Source organism: Gigantopelta aegis, chromosome 2 (genome assembly GCF_016097555.1).
Source record: "Gigantopelta aegis isolate Gae_Host chromosome 2, Gae_host_genome, whole genome shotgun sequence".
Classification (NCBI taxonomy): Eukaryota; Metazoa; Mollusca; class Gastropoda; order Neomphalida; family Peltospiridae; genus Gigantopelta; species Gigantopelta aegis.
In genome coordinates, this window is record NC_054700.1 from 19,626,721 (window position 1) to 19,646,057 (window position 19,337).

General features: G+C 35.7%; 1 protein-coding gene across 1 annotated transcript; it reads right to left on the bottom strand.

Annotated features, from left to right (window-relative positions):
- Window positions 1-4,629: 4,629 nt before the first annotated feature.
- LOC121377342 (vesicle transport protein USE1-like) lies at window positions 4,630-19,307 on the bottom strand. The gene is made up of 6 exons (XM_041505295.1): window positions 19,209-19,307; window positions 15,271-15,320; window positions 14,310-14,388; window positions 12,353-12,497; window positions 10,790-10,965; window positions 4,630-6,850 (listed from the first exon to the last, which is right to left on the bottom strand). The coding sequence occupies exons 1-6, from the start codon at window positions 19,305-19,307 to the stop codon at window positions 6,671-6,673; spliced, it is 729 nt and encodes a 242-aa protein (XP_041361229.1). The 3' UTR covers window positions 4,630-6,670.
- Window positions 19,308-19,337: the final 30 nt, after the last annotated feature.

Consider the following 19,337-nt stretch of genomic DNA (forward strand, 5'->3'; position numbering starts at 1 on the left):
ATACTTTACTTAAACAGCAGTTTCTGTTAAATATCAGTGAATCACTTATACTTCACTTATATTTCACTTATAGTGGGTTTTTTGTAAAATATCAGTGAATCACTTATACTTCACCTATACTTTACTTACACAGCAGTTTCTGTTAAATATCAGTAAATCACTTGGACTTCACTTATATTTTACTTATACTTCACTTATAAGTCACTTATATATATCTAACACTTCTGTTAAATATAAGCGAATGACTTACACTTCACTAATATATATGGTTAACACTTCACTTATATGTCACATATACTTTGTATAAGTGATACCTCATTTGCATACAAAACCCTAATCATTTACTTATAAGTCACTTATACTTGAAAAGTATTAATGACTTATACTTCACTTATAAGTGAAAAATATAAGTCATTTCGGTAAGGGAAAGTATGCATTTTTATTAATTTTTTTAATGCTTAATTTCTTCATTCATTACCTTTTGTTTCATACCCAATAGCCAATGTATTTTTTTGTGCTGGGTGTCGTTTATCATTCATTTACAGTTTAATGCTTTAATGCTTTTAACTGTTGTACTAGAAGAATATTTTAGCCTATTTTTCTAGACAAACTAATAAAAGTAACTAATATGACTGGATTGCAGTTCAAGAAAATAATGACAATTAATAATTCAGAAGTATGTATTAAGTGCTTTGCTTATAGTCAAATATTTCCATACTTCCTTTTGAAAATATTGTTGATCATCAATGTTTTAACATTATTTAATGATAAACATTATTGAAATGTATCTTAAAATATATCTTTCTATAAGTGTACATGATACCCAATTAAATATACTCCACTGCATTTACAGGGGAGCATGTCCCTAAACACCCCTAGGAAATTCGCCTCTTTTGGGGGCTCAGTATATGTTCAACTATTTTGCCAACCTTCTGAACAAACATCCTGATGGAAAGACTGATATGAGGCAAGCAGATTTTTGCAAAGGAGCTGGGAAATCCTCAGACCTCAAGACAAGAAAATAACATGTCCAAATTAGTGAAAAATCTACGGCTAATTTCAAGACTACAGATAGCATCAGCAATGAGGGTTCTTACCACGAAAAATGTGGGAATGAATTTCAAATGGATGAAGATAAACCGAACATTGACTATTTTACGACTGATGGAGATTCTCATGTCAGTGACGGTGCTGTCAGAGCCCAGACAGGTTCTACTGAGAATTTACGCAACACTAGACATTCTGTAAAAAGTCATCAAAGGGCTATTGAGAAAGTTTCATTCAGCAAAAACATGTTTCCAGGAGGAAAGAAATCAGACGGAAAGAAAATACGACAACTTTTTGTCCTTGACATCATGCAAGCGACATTGTCACCTGAAACTCAACATCACCCACCATCAAATGACTAACACAATGGATTCCACTGTCACACTGCATGGCTTCTAGAATTTGTAAGAAATCCACCAGCCATGGGATCAGTGATTTAAAAAATGTACTAGCCACGATTAAAAATTCACTAGTCCTACTTTACTATAAGTTAATACAATTTTACTAAATAATAGTAAAAATGGGATATGTCACGTAAAGAGAGAGATATAAATTTAAAACACTAACATTGGGGGGTGAGTGCATGCTATTCATGTTGGTTCAAATCTATGTCACGTGTGGTTTGAGAGTTATCGTAATTAAAATCGTATCACTGCACATGGCAGAGTTGAAAGAGAATTTTGGCAAGGTTGTGACTGTTTTCGTGAACTATTATCAAGTGCCTTGTCTATGGGAGGACTGCCACTCCAAGTCAATAACTCCAAGACTGTATTTCTACATTTGTGACTGGAGTTTCTGATTCTACCTGTTTAACATTTGACTTGCAATTATCAAAAGCAAATCAGGTCACTGTAAGTAAGAACAAACATAATTATTGTTATCTTCAGTTACTTTTTTGTCTTACAGATAGCGATCCTGGAAAAGCTCGTTCATCCTCCATTTTCTCCTTGGACAGAACAATAAATAATTATTTTTATATACCAATTATGACTTTTTATAAAGTGTTTTATTTATTTACTAGTTTTAACAGGTGGAATCAACAGAACAGGCTGTCTTATGTGTATCTTCACTGAAAATTTCATGTAAATATCTTTTTTAATACAAAAATTATAGGGGAAAAGGTCAATCGGCCTTAATGATAAGAATACAATCCTGGGGCAATAATTACTGCTAATTACAAACATAAAAACATCTGTAACTTTCTTAATACTCAACATAATCACATGATTTAAGTTTCATTTAAACGGGTATTTTAATTTTTTATGCACATACCTACATAATACATTGCTACAGGATCCAGTGTCTGTCACCCCAGAGTTTTCTGTTGAAGGTGGTAATGTCGTTGCTGCTTTGATGGAGGTGCCTGATAGGAAATTACTTCTTGATACTCTCCATAAGCTGTTTTCAGGTTTTCTTGCAGTGACAGATCTCCAGCTGGCTGACTTCTTGCCATTAGGAAAATATTATGACATACAGGATCCGATTTTACGGAAAAAAGTGAGGCACTGTCAACTTACAAATCTGACAGGTGAACAAAATCTTGGCGACTTGGATTAAATCTTGTTTGTGAAACGCCATGCCTCTCTACACTATAGAAGCTTCAAAAACGTGATGTCACGCAATAAAACGATGTTGTCATGGTTTCACAAGAAGACAGCAGTTGAACAGAGGGATTGTTATCGATGTCTAATGCCTAAATCAAAATCGGAGCTATTGAGACAAAAACACAAAGATGTGGAGAAAGCTATTCTTCGTTAGCGGCAAGAAAAAACATCTTATGAACCAGAAGCAATTAGAACAAAAGTGGCTGAAGATGATGGCATTTCCTACTCTTAAATCTAAGGCTGATCATTTACCTGTAACACAGTTTAATGATGGGAGATTTGTACATCACATGTACTTCAAAATATGATCATGAGAAAACAAGCTCTGGAACAAGAGCATCTACATTAAATATGACCAAAAGCTGTGATGGGCACCTCACTGGGATCTCAAACTGAACATGGTAATAATTCCCTGGTAAAGAAACAAAGGACACAAAGAGAAAAATCAGAAAAGAATTCTGATATTTAAACGACTTTAATAACCTGCATGAACACTTTCTGAAGGAAACATTTGGTGATAAGAATTGGTTGAAGTTCATTAAATTACAAAAATGGTCCGTTTTGGGGGTGAAATCACCAACAGAAAATGATAGGGGAAATATGTGTGCGAGGTATTCACGAAAATATTAAACTAGTGGTATGCTATGTACATGTACATGTACATGTATGCTGACGATGAAGTGTAAGAGACTGGAAACTTGTGATCTGACATATCTAATATTTTTCACAGTATGTGACCATGGTAATAAAAACTGCATGTATGTAGAATGTAACAAGAATAGCATTCTCAAAAATTTTGAACAGAGTTAAGTGGAAACAGTGGAAAACAATGTACAAAATCAGAGATCTATTAATCCTATGCACCCGAGAAACCGGTTTTTTGGCTTGACGTCAAATAACATCACCTGTATACCCTAGAAGCTGCTTTTCCGGTTTCCACATGAGCGAGGGTAATACATGAATCCTGACACGAGTGTAATAATTTCCTTATTATCCATATTATTATTGTTATTTTTTATGAATAACAAGGACCGTCTCAAAATGTTTCAACAACAACTAGAAGAAAACGACAAAATGACGTCATATTCCATATATGCAAAGTCTGAGCTAGGACTGGAGAAAACAACATCATATTAGGACATCTCTTCCCAAAATTACGTCATGACACTTGTTATTATATGTGTGCTTCATATGATTGTTATTTACTCAGTTATGTTGAACCATGTTGATAATAATCATCGTAATGTACAGGCAAAATAGGTTTATTTATGGCAGGGAATATTTGTTATGACGTCAACCTGAAGGAGTATCACAAAGAAAAGCGCAAGGAAGTTGAAACGGTTTCGAAAGAACACTGCATGAAAATGAAATATGTGAACTACAAAAAAGGCTGACAGATATTGAGGACAAAAATGACAATAAGTATAAGGATGGGAAGCCATACAGCCCCAACACACGTATGATGGTGTACGATAACATCATAAATCAAGTACCAACTCAAAATATACCTGCCCTGATAGAAAGTTATGCAAAAAGAAGTGGTGAAAAGTTGAGTTCGATACCGCATAGCAGTGTTTCTACCAGAAAGAAAATTTTGGTTATGGCGCTATGGAATTGAATGCACAGTCATTTTAGAGGTGATGGGGATGGAAGGGAAAAAGAGGCTGTATAGGAGAGGGAAGAGAGACTGCATACACACACACAATTGACATCACTATGTACAGGTAACAGTAAGGTTGACAAACCAGTAGGCACATTAAGCAGGTTTTTTTTGTACATGGTAACCATTTTACATCTCCCTGTAAACATTTTGACTGAAATCAATGACAATAGGTAAGTAATTAATAAAAAAATGTATACCCTTTAGAAGAAAATTAATTCTTACCCATATGTCAGATGATAATACTGGAGGCAAAAAACACCAGCTGACAAATCAGATGGCAAAGCTGAAATGTTACTAGTAGCAGGGCTTGAAACAGGAAGTAAAATATGACTGGCTGTTATATATAAAAACAATTTTTAAATAGGTCAAATGAAATGTGTCCTGCTAATAAACATGAACATGTCCTTCTGAAAAACAGCATGGATTGAGGGGATGATTTGGGATGATGTGTGAAAGATTAGGACCTCCGAGATGCATTCTAGAACATTATGGAATTAAAATATTTAAGAGAATCGCAAGCTCAATAACAAAATGAGACGGTTGTTCATGTACGCACATGACCTCTCTTGAAAAATGACCAGCAATTTTTTGCTCGTTTTAGCAGGTGAACAGGGAACGTTTTGTTCAGTATTGTGTCAAGTTTCAGAGATCGCTACACTATTTAAAAAAAACAGTAGTTGCCAATTAATTTTCAATTGACTAGCAATATTGCTAATCACTATTTTGAAAACAAAATGTTCCCTAGTGAATTTCTACTTCACCTGGCTGGCCTAAAAAATTAACTGCTTTTCGCAGACTGCAATTTCGAGCCCTGCGTCTGGGAGAAATGATCACGTTTGGATCTCAAATAAAGACCAAAAAACCCCAACTACATATGTTGGTGATAGTGCCACACTTCATCAGTAATAAATGACAGTAACCAGTCCATCAGTTCAGCCAATCAAATGTTTTCTCTTTTTTTAAAAATATTACATCATGTGAAACGTAGTCAACTCATACTACCTACCTGCTTTTCTATACCATCTCAGAAGGAAGCTTTCAGGAAATATACCCACCATATCAATGTCACAGATAATAAATAGTTCATTAGGTTTCTTCCAGTTCTTTACCATGATGACCCATGGTGGCAGAAAATTAGTTTTTTCATCCAGTTTTTCACAATTCCTTATGGTTGGTTGCATATCAATGTCACAGATAATAAATGATTCCTTCATTTTTCTCCAGTTCTTTACCATGATGTCCTATGGTGGCATGTTAATGTCACAAATAATGATAAAACTAATTTTTTTGTCCACTTCTTCACAATGACTTATGGTTGCATTTTAATGTCATGGATAATGAATTATCTCATTCACTTTATTCTTCCAATACTTCACTATAATGGTCCACATAGCAGGTCAGCGTCATATATAATAAATTATCCTTTCTCATCCAGTTCTTTAACGTGATGGCTCATGGTGGCATATTAATGTCAAAGAATAAATAACTCATTTGCTTTCATCAAAGTTCTTTACCATGACGACTCATGGTGGCATGTTAATGTCAAAGAATAAATAACTCATTTGCTTTCATCAAAGTTCTTTACCATGACGACTCATGGTGGCATATTAATGTCAAAGAATAAATAACTCATTTGCTTTCATCAAAGTTCTTTACCATGATGACTCATGGTGGCATGTTAATGTCAAAGAATAAATAACTCATTTGCTTTCATCCAAGTTCTTTACCATGATGGCTCATGGTGGCATGTTAATGTCAAAGAATAAATAACTCATTTGCTTTCATCCAAGTTCTTTACCATGATGGCTCATGGTGGCATGTTAATGTCAAAGAATAAATAACTCATTTGCTTTCATCCAAGTGCTTTACCATGATGGCTCATGGTGGCATGTTAATGTCAAAGAATAAATAACTCATTTGCTTTCATCCAAGTGCTTTACCATGATGGCTCATGGTGGCATGTTAATGTCAAAGAATAAATAACTCATTTGCTTTCATCCAAGTGCTTTACCATGATGGCTCATGGTGGCATGTTAATGTCAAAGAATAAATAACTAATTTACTTTCGTCTACTTCTTTACCATGATGGCTCATGGTGGCATGTTAATGTCAAAGAATAAATAACTCATTTGCTTTCGTCCAAGTGCTTTACCATGATGACTCATGGTGGCATGTTAATGTCAAAGAATAAATAACTCATTTGCTTTCGTCCAAGTTCTTTACCATGATGGCATATCAATGTCAAAGAATAAATGAGTCATTATACTTTTGTCCAGTTCTTAACCATCATGGCTCACAATGGCATACCAATCAAACAGATAATAAATTACTCATTCACTCTTGTCCAGTTGTTCGTTTATGACTTCTTTGGAAAAAGCTTCATGAAGAGGATCATCCAGATGAATGTTGCCACGACAACGAGGAGCATAATCCAGATCCACCAGGAGCATGTTTTGGTGTGAGCCTCCAGCCTCTCGCTCTCCACCTTCAGTTTGCCGGTGTTGGTGTCGGCCAGGCGAGTGCTGTCACTGATTTTCTGAAGAAAAAACACAAGCATTGTTCTGAGAGTACTGCAAAAGCAATACATGTTAGTGTTTTCCCTAAAAATATGACAAGGCATGGTAGACTATAAATACTTTTGGGGCATTTTCTCCATTTTCAGGGCACCTTTTTGTTCATTAAAGACCAAAAAACATTAATTCAAATAAAAATAAATATAAATTAATGTGCTTGCTTTATTAAATGAATGGTAAAATATATAACATGCATATTTTATTAATTAATAATATATTTTCTGAATGTTTTATAAAGGCAATTTTAGAATTAATTATTGAAAAGGGCTTGTTTAATCTTAGGGCAACATGGCACTGATTAAGGCAAGATGGCGCTACAGAATTGAGGCATGGTGCCACACCATGCTAAAACAAGCTAGGGAAAACACTACATGTCCCCTATCGGGCACAACAGATTTGTGTATTTTCTAAATTCAAGGGTAATAACTCTGTGAAATATGGGTAGATCGCTTATGAAAGTAAACTTGATCTGTAATAGTACATGATTAAGCTATACACAAAATTTCAGTTCAATATCTTAAGACACTGCCAAAAAAGGTCTTATTTTACAATTAAATATCTCCAAAGTTCATGGGCCACAACCGTCAAAAATGACTAAATCGCTGTAAAAGTCAAACTTGATCTACAGTAGTAGACGATAAAGATATAAACAAAATTTCAGCTAATATATCAATGCATTATTAAAAAGAAAAACATCAGAAAAATTATGTGTGACAAACAGATGGACGGACGGACAGACAGAAGGAAGGAGATAAAACCTATAGCCCCCTCTGGTTGGACTGGTAGGGAAACCATTTAAAGTTATGCACTAGAAGATAAAAGAATTGGGTTAACATGTAAATTATTCACCCTACTGCAGGGAACATTTTGTTTTCAAATTTTTTATTAGCAACATTTGCTATCAGTTTGAAAATTGTCTAGCAATTATGGAGGTAGAATGCAACTCAGTTGTAAAGTGTTTAGTGGGCCCACTGAACTACTTCTTGTTCCAGCCAGTGCATCACAACTGGTATATCAAAGGCAATGGTATGTGCTATCCTGTCTGTGGGAGTGCATATAAAAGATCTCTTACTACTAATGGAAAAATATAGTAAGTTTTCTCTTAAGTAATATGTAAAAATTACAAAATGATTTGACATCCAATAGCCGATGATTTATTTTGTGCTCTAGTGGTGTCATTAAACAAAACCAACCAACTTTTGATTAACAACTACATGAAGTACAGTCAAACCCGTCTTAAGCAGTCACACAAAGGAGTAAATAAAAGTGGCCACTTCAGACAGGTGGCCGCTGATTACAGGTTGTCACATAAAGAGTCCTTAAAACATTTGTTGTTTCTTGTTTTACCGCCAGTATTGCTAATTAATGGATGTGTGCTTCACAGATGACTATAAGACTGAATGGGTACTACTATTCCTGAAGGTGCAAAGATCGGTTATTTGCTGCACCTTATCACTGTTGTTAAAATATAACAGTAAACATTTACTGTGGTCGCTTAATACAGGTATTTTAGTGATTTGGGATCAGATTTAGGTGGCCGCTGGCTGAATTGACAGGTGACTGCTTATTACAGGTGCATTTACATTAAAAATCGTTTGGGAGAGAAAAATGTAGCCGCTTAAGGCAGGTGACCGCCGATTCAAAATGGTAATGTTTTATATGACAATTTTAGTCCACTTTTAACATGTATTTCTCCCATCCCACACCCTGTTATGTTTTTTATTGGACAAAAACATTAATTTGATGGGTCCTGCACTGAACCTATATTAATGGAAATAGTCCTATTAGGCTGACATTTGCTGGGGTGTTCTTTCATAAGCTACGGGCATTTTTTTAAAGTTTGCATTATTACCTGATATTATTTATTTAGGCTTGACCGCCAGCTAATGGACGGCAAATCAAATATTCAAATACATTTACATCAGGTGGCCCTTGTGTTATTGTAAATTCATTATGGGAGGGGGAGAGGGTCGTTATAAATTGGAGTAAAAGCCAATGTCTGATACTGCATTACGCTAATGTTGAATAGTCCTTTGTTGATCTTTGTGTCCATTTAACAATAAGTAACGCAAAATCTTGCAGTTTCAATACCCCTCTCCCCTTGTAATGTTTTGTGAATGTGTCATATTTTACTTTGGGGTCTTTAGTAATACATATATGTTAAAATAAAATGGCAATGACTGGTTGCATTTTACTTTATGAATTAACATTACGTTGCACAATAATCACCACCCCCGCCCCCAACCATGTTTTGTCACACATCCCATAATTCCCACTCTCCTTAGTGCACGTTGCGTAGTTCTCGAATGGCCCCATTATTCAATTGTAAATAATGAAGAAGTAACATACCGCTGGTCGGTAAATGTTATATTTGACCGGATCAACTTTATTAAGTTTCAATATCTATAATACACAATCTAATAATCTCCCAGCAGAACTATTACATTGTAACAGTGTTCAAACTCACATGTGCTGTTCGTCACATGATGTGACATCGGGTACGGCCATTACTTCAAAAGAAGCGAGTAGCACATTTAAATTAAAGGTTTTTTCACTTAATTTACAATTACTGTACGTAACGTGTTTTTTTTTTAATTATAAAAACCATACCAAAAATCATTTTAAAAAAATAAAATAAAATAAAATATTTGAAAAAAAGTACGAAACACATGTACACACCTTTTTACAAAATAAGATCGTCTGCTTAAAATAGCACAGCAAATGACAGTGCAGGGTGCACATTAAGTCAATACTTTACATTCTACGTCCGTTCGGACTATGTAAATAGCGGATTGGACGTGCTGCGATAGATCCCAAATATGTGTTAACGCAAATGGATGAATTAAAACAAAAAGTTGTATTCTTCTACCAAAACTGTATTATATCAGACGATGTAGGCATTATAACTAAAAACTACGACACAACAGACTGCATCAAAACAAGATGCACCTAACTTGCATATCCAGGTCAGACTTGTTCGTCATGTGTTCGTAATCAATTGGAAAACCAAAACGAAACTTTTTCGATGTCAGTTTTTTTTAAAATATACAATTAGCTAAATTTGTAAACATTTTTTATGAGTTCAAGTGTACACGATGAGAGCTTTGGGAATCTTTATTGGGAAACTGTTGGGTCGTAATTGGGAAAAGGTTTGATATTGGATTGGGAATTTACGTTAGGAGAATGGGGCTGTTCACCGGCCCATAAATGCATGGTAGATTATACCCATTCGATGGGTACCTAAAGGGGGGTCAGTGGGGCAAAGGAAACCGGCCGAAGTGATCGGGTTGACATTACGATTCTCATTAAAAAAAAATTAAAAAGATGAATGAAAAAATCATTTCCACAATTACTCTGACGACGGAAATCCGTCTCACGACAGACAGTTAACAGCCATGCACTTGAATTTTGTTAATCTATAAGAAAAACGTTGTCTATACCAGAATATTTCTTAATTTACTGAGTTGTCAATCAAGGTTTGGGGTTTGACTTTGTCACGGGATGTTGATCACTTAGCCAACCAAATATCCTTAATAATGTTTTTGTCAAATATATAATTATATATCTATCATTTGAAGTGAAGACAATGTATCTTACAATGTTCTATAGACTGGTGGACCAGTAGAAATGCTGGCGGGCTAGTAAATTTTAGTGGTTCTTGTCCAACGGGCTGGTGAAATATTTTCAATTTCTGCACCCGTCACATGTGCAAGACTTTTAATCTACTGAAAATCCTTTTAATATCTAAAATCCTTTATATTTATGATCAAACAGAGCTTACATTGCAATGTAAACTGCAGCATTATCATTTTGACGAAAGGATCACATTCAACAGCCGATGACTATTTAATGAATGTGCTCTAATATCCCTTAAACAAAACTGTTTTTTTCCCGAGGAATACCTTCACATCATCCTTGACTATCCTGCCAGCGTCGGCGACATTCTGCTTGAGTCCTCGCGCCAGGGCCAGCATCTCGTCTGCCAGTTTCTCCTGCATCTGGTGGTGATGCTGTAACACTGTGTCAATGTCTTCATCCTTCGCCTTCTGCCGGTGACGCACACCAAAGTCTCCACTATCTGATATAACAATGGAGGAAAATGTTTAATGACATCTGAACACTATGTTTTTTTATTACACAAGTGTTGGTGAGGACATCATTCGTTATTTTCTGATGCCATACAACCGTAAATACATGTAAAATGTGAGATTTATACAGGCATTCTGTGGGTTCGAACATGGGGCCCCTTTGCACTGAAAATACCCAATTTTTGCATGCCAAAAATTCTCAGTATCTGAATGGAAGAAAGGTTAGTGGTAAGAAAAGAATTCAAATGTATTTAGGGTTTATACTATCATTTGCAAAATGATCGTATATATCATATACAGTCAGACCTCGTTACAACAAGCATGTTCGTCCCTGGGTCACTTTGTCGTGATATCGAAAATTGTCGTTATATCGATTTATTAATCATCGGCTATTAAATGTCAATAGTGGCAAGTGATCAATTATATGCACCATCTCACAGACAGGATAACACATAGCAAAGCATTTAATATACCAGTTGTGGCGCACTAGCTGGAATGAGAAATAGCCCAATGGTCCCACCGACGGGGATGGATCGCAGACCATCATTAAATACTAAGTATATTATTATTAATCAAAGCGTATTCACAGTCAGTCTAATCGATTGGTACCTACTTCCTTTACAAAATGTCATAAAACTAGTAGACTTGATTGTTCGAAAGTTAATCCTTTAATTGAATAACAAAAGGCTTATGTTCACAAGCAATACATGTCTACAGAGTTAGCCGACATCAGTAACTCAGACATCATGTGACATGGTTAGCTCGCGGCGAGATCAAGGATGCCAAATGGCTGTGTGTACTGCCAACGTACTACGGCATCTGTGATTATGTAATGTCGTTGTAAAGAGGTGTTTTAAGACGTTGGGTGTATTTTTGTTTCCAATTTGCTCTGTCGGTGTCGGAAGGTGTGAATTCCGGTATAATGAACAGAATAACATTGGAGTACATTCGTTCCTGACAATTTGTGGTCGGATGGTGTAAATCTCGTAGTAACGACGGTCGTTGTAACGAGGTCTGACTGTATATACTATCCACAAAGTGTCAAAAATCTGTATGAAACTTTTTTTCAACTGTTTTGGCAATTCACATAGTTTTAAAGTTGGGTAACCACAGGCCACTGAGAACTGAATATTTGCATAAACTATTTATCGGTTACGCAAAAATTAATTTAGGTAACCCAATTTTTTTTTTGGTAACCCATTATGTCCACGTAAATAATGTCCTAAATTTAACGCACAAATGGAAAATAGATTACGCTAAATTAGATTTGCTTGCATGACGTGCAAACGAAATGATCTTTCTCGCAATTTTCAAAGGCCTATAACCGCTATGCTAACAGTACAACACTTTGTGTGAAATACTGTGTCCTGATCTTACCATCGGGAGTGAAACCCAGTAACTCGTTTCTCATTTCCTGCTGGTACAACACCTTGGTCTGCATGTGTAACTGCTGTGTCGGGTTGTCGTTTGTCGACACTGGGGGAAGGCGTTCCGTCGCTAACGACTTCTCTGTGGCTGTCGGCTGAAAACAGATTCGATCCAGTGACATTACAAAATCCAGAGATGAAAACAGGTTACGAAAAAATTTAAAAATAAATACTGGTGGTCGGGTAGTAAGACTTGCCCAAAGGTTCTAGGATTGCACCAAAGTCTAAAATGGCAGGCCCCATTCACAATGTTTCTGCCAGAAATAAATATTTGAGTATGGCGCTATGGAATTGAATCCAATCACGGTCACATGGGGTATGGGGGGGGGGGGGGCCTCCCCCAGAAAGAAAATGGGTAAAGTTTAAGAAAAGTATACAGTAATGATAGAGAGTCATTAATTTTGTCAAAAAGTTAACTTAAAAAAATAAAACTGCAAAAACATTTGGGTATGGCGCCATACCCATTTTACCCTCTGGCAGAAACCCAGATTCAGAATGTATGCAAAGAATCAGCAGAAACCAATTTGTAAGCTGTGAATAGATAATATGACATTTTTTGGACAAAATAAATAGAAACATTGTACAGATGATTAAAATTCTGGAGAGCTGGAGCTGGAGCTGGAGGGAGATGGAGTGGGAGTGGGAGTGGGAGTGGGAGTGGGAGTGGGAGAGGGAGAGAGAGAGAGAGAGAGAGAGAGAGAGAGAGAGAGAGAGAGGGAGAGAGAGAGAGAGAGAGAGAGAGAGAGAGAGAGAGAGAGAGAGAGAGAGAGAAGAGAGAAATGTTTTATGTTAACGACACTTAGAGTTCGGGTATGAAACACAATTTTATTTAGTGTATTTTGGTTTTCATGTTTATTTCTGTGCAGAAGCTGCCATGGATGTGTTAACAGATTCCTGATTCTCACAAAAAGAAAACGTCACTATGCGATATATAAACATTTAAGTGAGTGAGACACACAGACATAGAGAAACAGGAATAGAGAGACAACCACACAGTCGATACAGTTTGAGAGGAAGACCCGCTGTCGACCAGACATGTGGTGATGTGTGTCTGTGAGAACAAAAAGATTAGCAGCAAGGGATCTTTTATTTGCGCTTCTCACAGGCAGGATAGCACAAACCATGGCCTTTGTTGAACCAGTTATGGATCACTGGTCGGTGCAAGTGGTTTACACCTACCCATTGAGCCTTGCGGAGCACTCAATCATGGTTTGGAGTCGGTATCTGGATTAAAAATCCCATGCCTCGACTGGGATCCAAACCCAGTACCTACCAGCCTGTAGACCGATGGCCTACCACGACGCCGGTAAAGAGAGAGCGAGAAAAACAGACACACACACACACAGAGAGAGAGAGAGAGAGAGAGAGAGAGAGAGAGAGAGAGAGAGAGAGAGAGAGAGAGAGAGAGAGAGAGAGAGAGAGAGAGAGAGAGAGAGACAGACAGACAGAGAGAGAGAAAACATACTGCTGCCACATAGGCAACTCATAGAAAAAAGCAGCAATTTTAAGATCTTTAATTATTTAAATAGAAACTTTCCTAGAACAGGATCAATACTATGGCCTTTGATGTATTAGTCATGGAGTTCATCATGGACAATTAATTGTGATCAGAAATACCCTAAAAACAATTATCATGTGTGGAATTTACTCTAACACAACACAGAATCCAAGCATTGAATTTGAACATGGTTTTTTTCTTCTACTTTTTTTTTTTAACGATTCCTCCAGAATCATATGTTATCTACTAGTAGATAGTTTGGGATTATGGCTCATATTATTTTACTTCTGTCCCAAATTTAGATTTCACATCAGCACAAATCCCTGCTAAATTCACATAAGTGTGAAATCAGTATGGATACATGTATGTGTGCATGCAGTTAATGATTATGAAAAATTAATGAACATACCAGCTTCTCTGCCTCAATTAGACCCTTCAACAAGTCAACCTTTTTAGCGTAACCAGTCAAAACCTCTTCGCATGGTTTGCTAAAAATTAAAATACTAAAAATTAGCAAGGGATCTTTTATATGCTTTTCCCCCAAAGACAAGACAGTACATACCATGGCCTTTGATATACCTATTATCAGGCACGAAGTGTTTGTGGGGGGTTTTGATATTTCTTTTTAAAGTTAATTTTAAGGCAATCAACCCTAACACCCATTTCACCTCAGACTAGCAATGTAACCCCCACACCCAACAGAGGTACAGCCTACCCCTTCACATATATCTAGAAAATAAGTCAGTACACCATAGGACTTGAACATTAGATAAAATTTCCTGTACATGTATTTATACCACAAATAAGAGCAGGGCGGTATACTGTTTGGTATCGATATTGTCAATACAGATTTACTGTACTGGGCAAGATTTCAAAATACTGAAATTTCGGTATTGAAAAATGTTTCCTGCCATTTAGTAAAGCACTAACAGTATATCTACCAACGAAAAATAGGTTGGGCATAAATCAGACGAGAGCCATGTGTATAGAATTTAATTTTATTTAGATAAAATTAGCAGGCGTGCTTTACCTCAGGCATGCATTTAAAGCAGAGTACTGCTGAATATTATGTCAGTATCAAATACTGTACCGACATCAAGGTAAATCACACTAAAAATACTGATACTGAACCTTAAATTTCAATACCACCCAGCTCCAACCACAAAAATTACTGGGAATTTTTATCAGTTTGTATATAAGCTAATACAACAAAAAATGTACATGAATAAATTAATTATATTCTAACAATTTTCTAAGGGCATCACTATGTCAAGTTATATTTATTTTCATGATGACAATTTTGTTAGTGGTTGCTGTAAATACATATTGTGTTCATTAGTCAAAGTGTAATGTCCGCAAGAAGTTCATACCTTGAAGATTTTTTCAGCTGATTTAGCTGAAGCTGCAGGGCTCCAATATACTGAAATTAAAACGAACACGACATAAGAAAATAATTCTCATCAAATATGGATACCTTTGCACCAATGACAATGCAAAATTCAAAATATACAAATGTGTACAATAAATATATATTGATGTTCAAAAGAACCTATACCAGCAACAACTGATTTCATTTCCTTTATAATTTGGATAATGAAAATAAAATGGTGGTTAAATATGTTTCTGCTTAAGTTTATGGAATGAAATTTTGTTCCCATATGCCAAATCACCACTCTCATGTAGGGCCTCCATGAGTCCAAACTATTGAACTAGAGTACTTGAAGGTCAAACTCTTACATTTAAAAAAAAATATGATGAAACATCAAAATAATTTGAAAGTGACAAAGGAAAAAAAGAAATGTTTTATTTAACGACGCACTCAACACATTTTATTTATGGTTATATGGCATCAGACATATGGTTAAAGAGACAGTCAACTCAAACAAGAGCCTTATGTGTTGGAAAGATGCATACCCGGACCACCAACACATACTGACACTTTAACAAATGAAAAACGCATAATTTTAGAGTTAATACAAAAAAACATGATTATTCCTGCTAAATGGCATCTTCATAAATCAAGGCTAATATTCGCTGACCAATCACAGCATCGGTAACATGTGACAATCTTGAAAGCAATATCAAAAATTAACCGCCGAAACCTTTTTTTTAACATATCGTGACAAATACGACACGTTTCCACGGACGCTGACGCTGCCATCTTTGTTTACAATAACAAGGGAATCTATAAGGAGCGTTGTGATTCATTGCAATCAGATCTCATTGCATCCAATGAAATTTAAGCATTTTGTGGCACGATTTCTTGACATGTATCAAGGCTGAATACGAGGAACGAATATTAGCCTTGATTTATGAAGATGGCTAAATGGGGGCAGCTGTTTTGTTTTGTTTTTGTGATGTCCGGTGGTATAGCTTGGGGCTAAGTGACATAGCTCCGTCCAACTCCTCTATGCACAGTGTAAACAAATGCTCTAATTTACGACAAGGCGCTTCGCTTTCACCAACTTGACTTGTACAACAACATACATGCCTTGATAGTATAATAAACTATTTAACTAAATATATTTCAATTTGCATCAATAGAACAATAGAAGTATTTTTCTCTTAAGAAAAAATGCATATTATTAGGCTTATTGGTAGGGTACCTTCAAGAAAAAACGACCACTCACGATACCCAAGTGATAATTTTCTTTTCTTTGGGACTAAGTAATTGGTCAGTTTTGTGATTTTAGATGGGAAAGTCTACTTAATTAAGGGTTTTACAGAATTACTTACAGTAATAAAGCAGGATGGCTGATAATGTCCATTACGCTTTGATGGGTGTCTGCGCAGTTAACACACAATACCCTGTGATCTTAATAAAAGCGGCACATCTCTTTAGTATGTCTAGACATAGTGTCTGGGGACTGTCTAATTATACACCTGCCAATCAGGAACCACAGGTACAGGCCTCGGAAAGAAAAGACCAATTAACCCAGAAAACACTCCAATTATTATTGCAGTACATGGGTTAATTTATGTACAAAACATAATACAGTTATTTCAACACTGACAGTGGTGGTTTATTTTGTATTGAAAAATAATATATAATTGTTGCTGGCTTACTGGGATGGCTATTATTACAGAACACTGCGATGCATCCACAAAAATCAGGTATGTTTTGTTTCTTCAGTTTGAAGACTAATTCTTGACGTGACACGTTAGGTATTACGTAACCACTAGCTCGCCAGAGGGCGTATTCACAAAATGGCTGCACCCGTTATATATAATAGCCGTCACATTTAACAGTTTTATTAATTAACTATACGATTATACTTGTTCTTTCGTTTCCTAATGTAAACCAGGACTTCTGCATTTCATTTTCTGGTAAGGAATTGCATCAATGTGCAATTGCAAGCAATAATACTATTAATAGTCATTCCGCATTTAACCTTCTGACTACTGCAGGCGAGATATCTCGCCCGACGTCACGTCAGTCGATATACTGTACACTGTATACAGTGCATTCCCCAATTCATATTTCCCGCCGTTTTGCACACGACACTCACCGGAAACGGAAATATAATTAAAGAAAAAAGATTTTTTTTCAAAATGGTGGTTTTTGTTTTGATTTTTTCAACTGAAAATACCTTGAAATTTTGAGTTCAAAAAGTGGTTTTCGGCAAGTATTTTCGCTTGACAACAATGGCGGCACGTCGCGGTAATTTTCAGGGATCGATAGCTGATTGTAACAGCTAATTTAATAATAAATTTGATCGTTTTACCAACAACGAAAATTACCAAATATTGCAATATGAATCGTAGTTCGGGTTTTAAAAAAAATTCTGGTCAGAAAACCACTGTTATCGGGAATAATGGACATAAATACTGGACAGCTGGCCACAAATGCCCATAAGTAAACGCAACTTTTTCGATTTTTTGCCTAATTTTAACCACCATTAGACGATTTAAAACAATAAAAATTACAAAAAAAAAGACACGAAAATAATACTTACCGATTCATATATGAACTTTATTTCATGTATTTATGAAACATTTGAGTGAATATATGTGAGTAAAAATTATAAACTTGTACCCACTCAACGTGGTTTTTGTTAAAAATTAATCCAGTAGTCTAAAGGTTAAGCAGCGTCCACTAGATGAATTTACTTCCACATTTCGTTTTCACCAATGTTCGTGCGCACTTGTGCAATTGTAAAGCAATTTCAGCAATCCGTGTTTAAGCAGTGCCCACTAGATAAATTTACTTCCAGATTTAGTTAGTCGTATCGATAACAGGAATTCAATTCTAGACAATGATTATATCGATGCCTGCTTGTTGATATTAAGCAATAATGTACATTATGTATCTTGAATATGCCTACCACCCCAAAAGCCTTGCTTAAGCATTCCTTTAATAGGCCGGTTCACATTATTGAAGGATAGTCTGGCACCAAAGTAAAAACACTGTCTGACACACGGCGACAAGTGAGCTATAACACTAAACAAGTCAGGGTCTTAACATCTGTTGTGTGATTTCATTTTCAAATCGGATTAGGTCCAAAATATACTGCAAATAACTCGGCAACTTGAGCGCTAAAAAAAGAAGCTAATTTTGCTGGCAAGATTAGGAACTGCCTAAATGTATGTTTCTGTTACTTTCAACTTCCAAGTGTGAAATAAAAAAAAATGCTTACCAGACTATCTCTGTACATCAGACCTAGAAATATGCATTTAATTTATTCATCTTACTTTTCATATTTACATATAAAACAAGGTGAAAGTTGGGAGGGAATTTTCCACAGTTCATGGTAACAAATAGCTATATCGTTCAGGTCAGGATTTCCCCCAATATTCAATTATGGCTGCTGTAGTGACTGCTAATTCTTTTTCACAAATTCAATTTGGTGTGCATTCTCCTTCATCTTATAAATTTTGCAAATATAATTTAGGTTTAGGGTCAGGAATAATTAACTAATTTGCACCATACCTATTTATTTATTTTTTTATTTTTGTTTGGGGGGGGGGGGGGATAAAATAAAGTCTCCGTCTAAAAACCACAATTAAAAATCTCAAGTTAAAGAAAAAGATTCAGTGTTTAGGCCTATTTAAAAAATAATTGGCAAACCGATATTATAATTCCCTTGAATACAAACATTGTAAATTTATTATTATTTTTAATGTTTATCATTTTAAAAGGGGTTCCATCGTTACAATTAAAAACAGATGTAATTATTTTCAAATCCTGAAAGTGTCTACGACTACGGTCCTTATGTTATGATCCAAAAATGCTCGTCTCGTTGGTACTTTTATACACGTGTGAGTTTTCAATAATCTAAAACGTCTAACGTAATTTACATCATGACACCTTTTCGAGTCTCCAATCTTTTAAACGCTTGTCAGATGCCATTGATTCACAGCGATTTAAAAGTCGGTTAAAATTTATCTCTTGTCTGGAGGCTGCCATTTTGTCTAATTCATAAATGTGGTTTTAAAT

What these genes read in the sequence shown, in the direction of transcription:
- LOC121377342 (XM_041505295.1), bottom strand. Translation starts at nt 19,307, where the DNA reads ATGGCAGCCTCCAGACAAGAGATAAATTTTAACCGACTTTTAAATCGC. An exon ending in CAGCTGAAAAAATCTTCAAG is followed by an intron (nt 14,389 to 15,270) that starts GTATGAACTTCT and finishes TTTAATTTTTAG; the next exon opens with CAAACCATGCGAAGAGGTTT. An exon ending in TAATTGAGGCAGAGAAGCTG is followed by an intron (nt 12,498 to 14,309) that starts GTATGTTCATTA and finishes ATCTGTTTTCAG; the next exon opens with CCGACAGCCACAGAGAAGTC.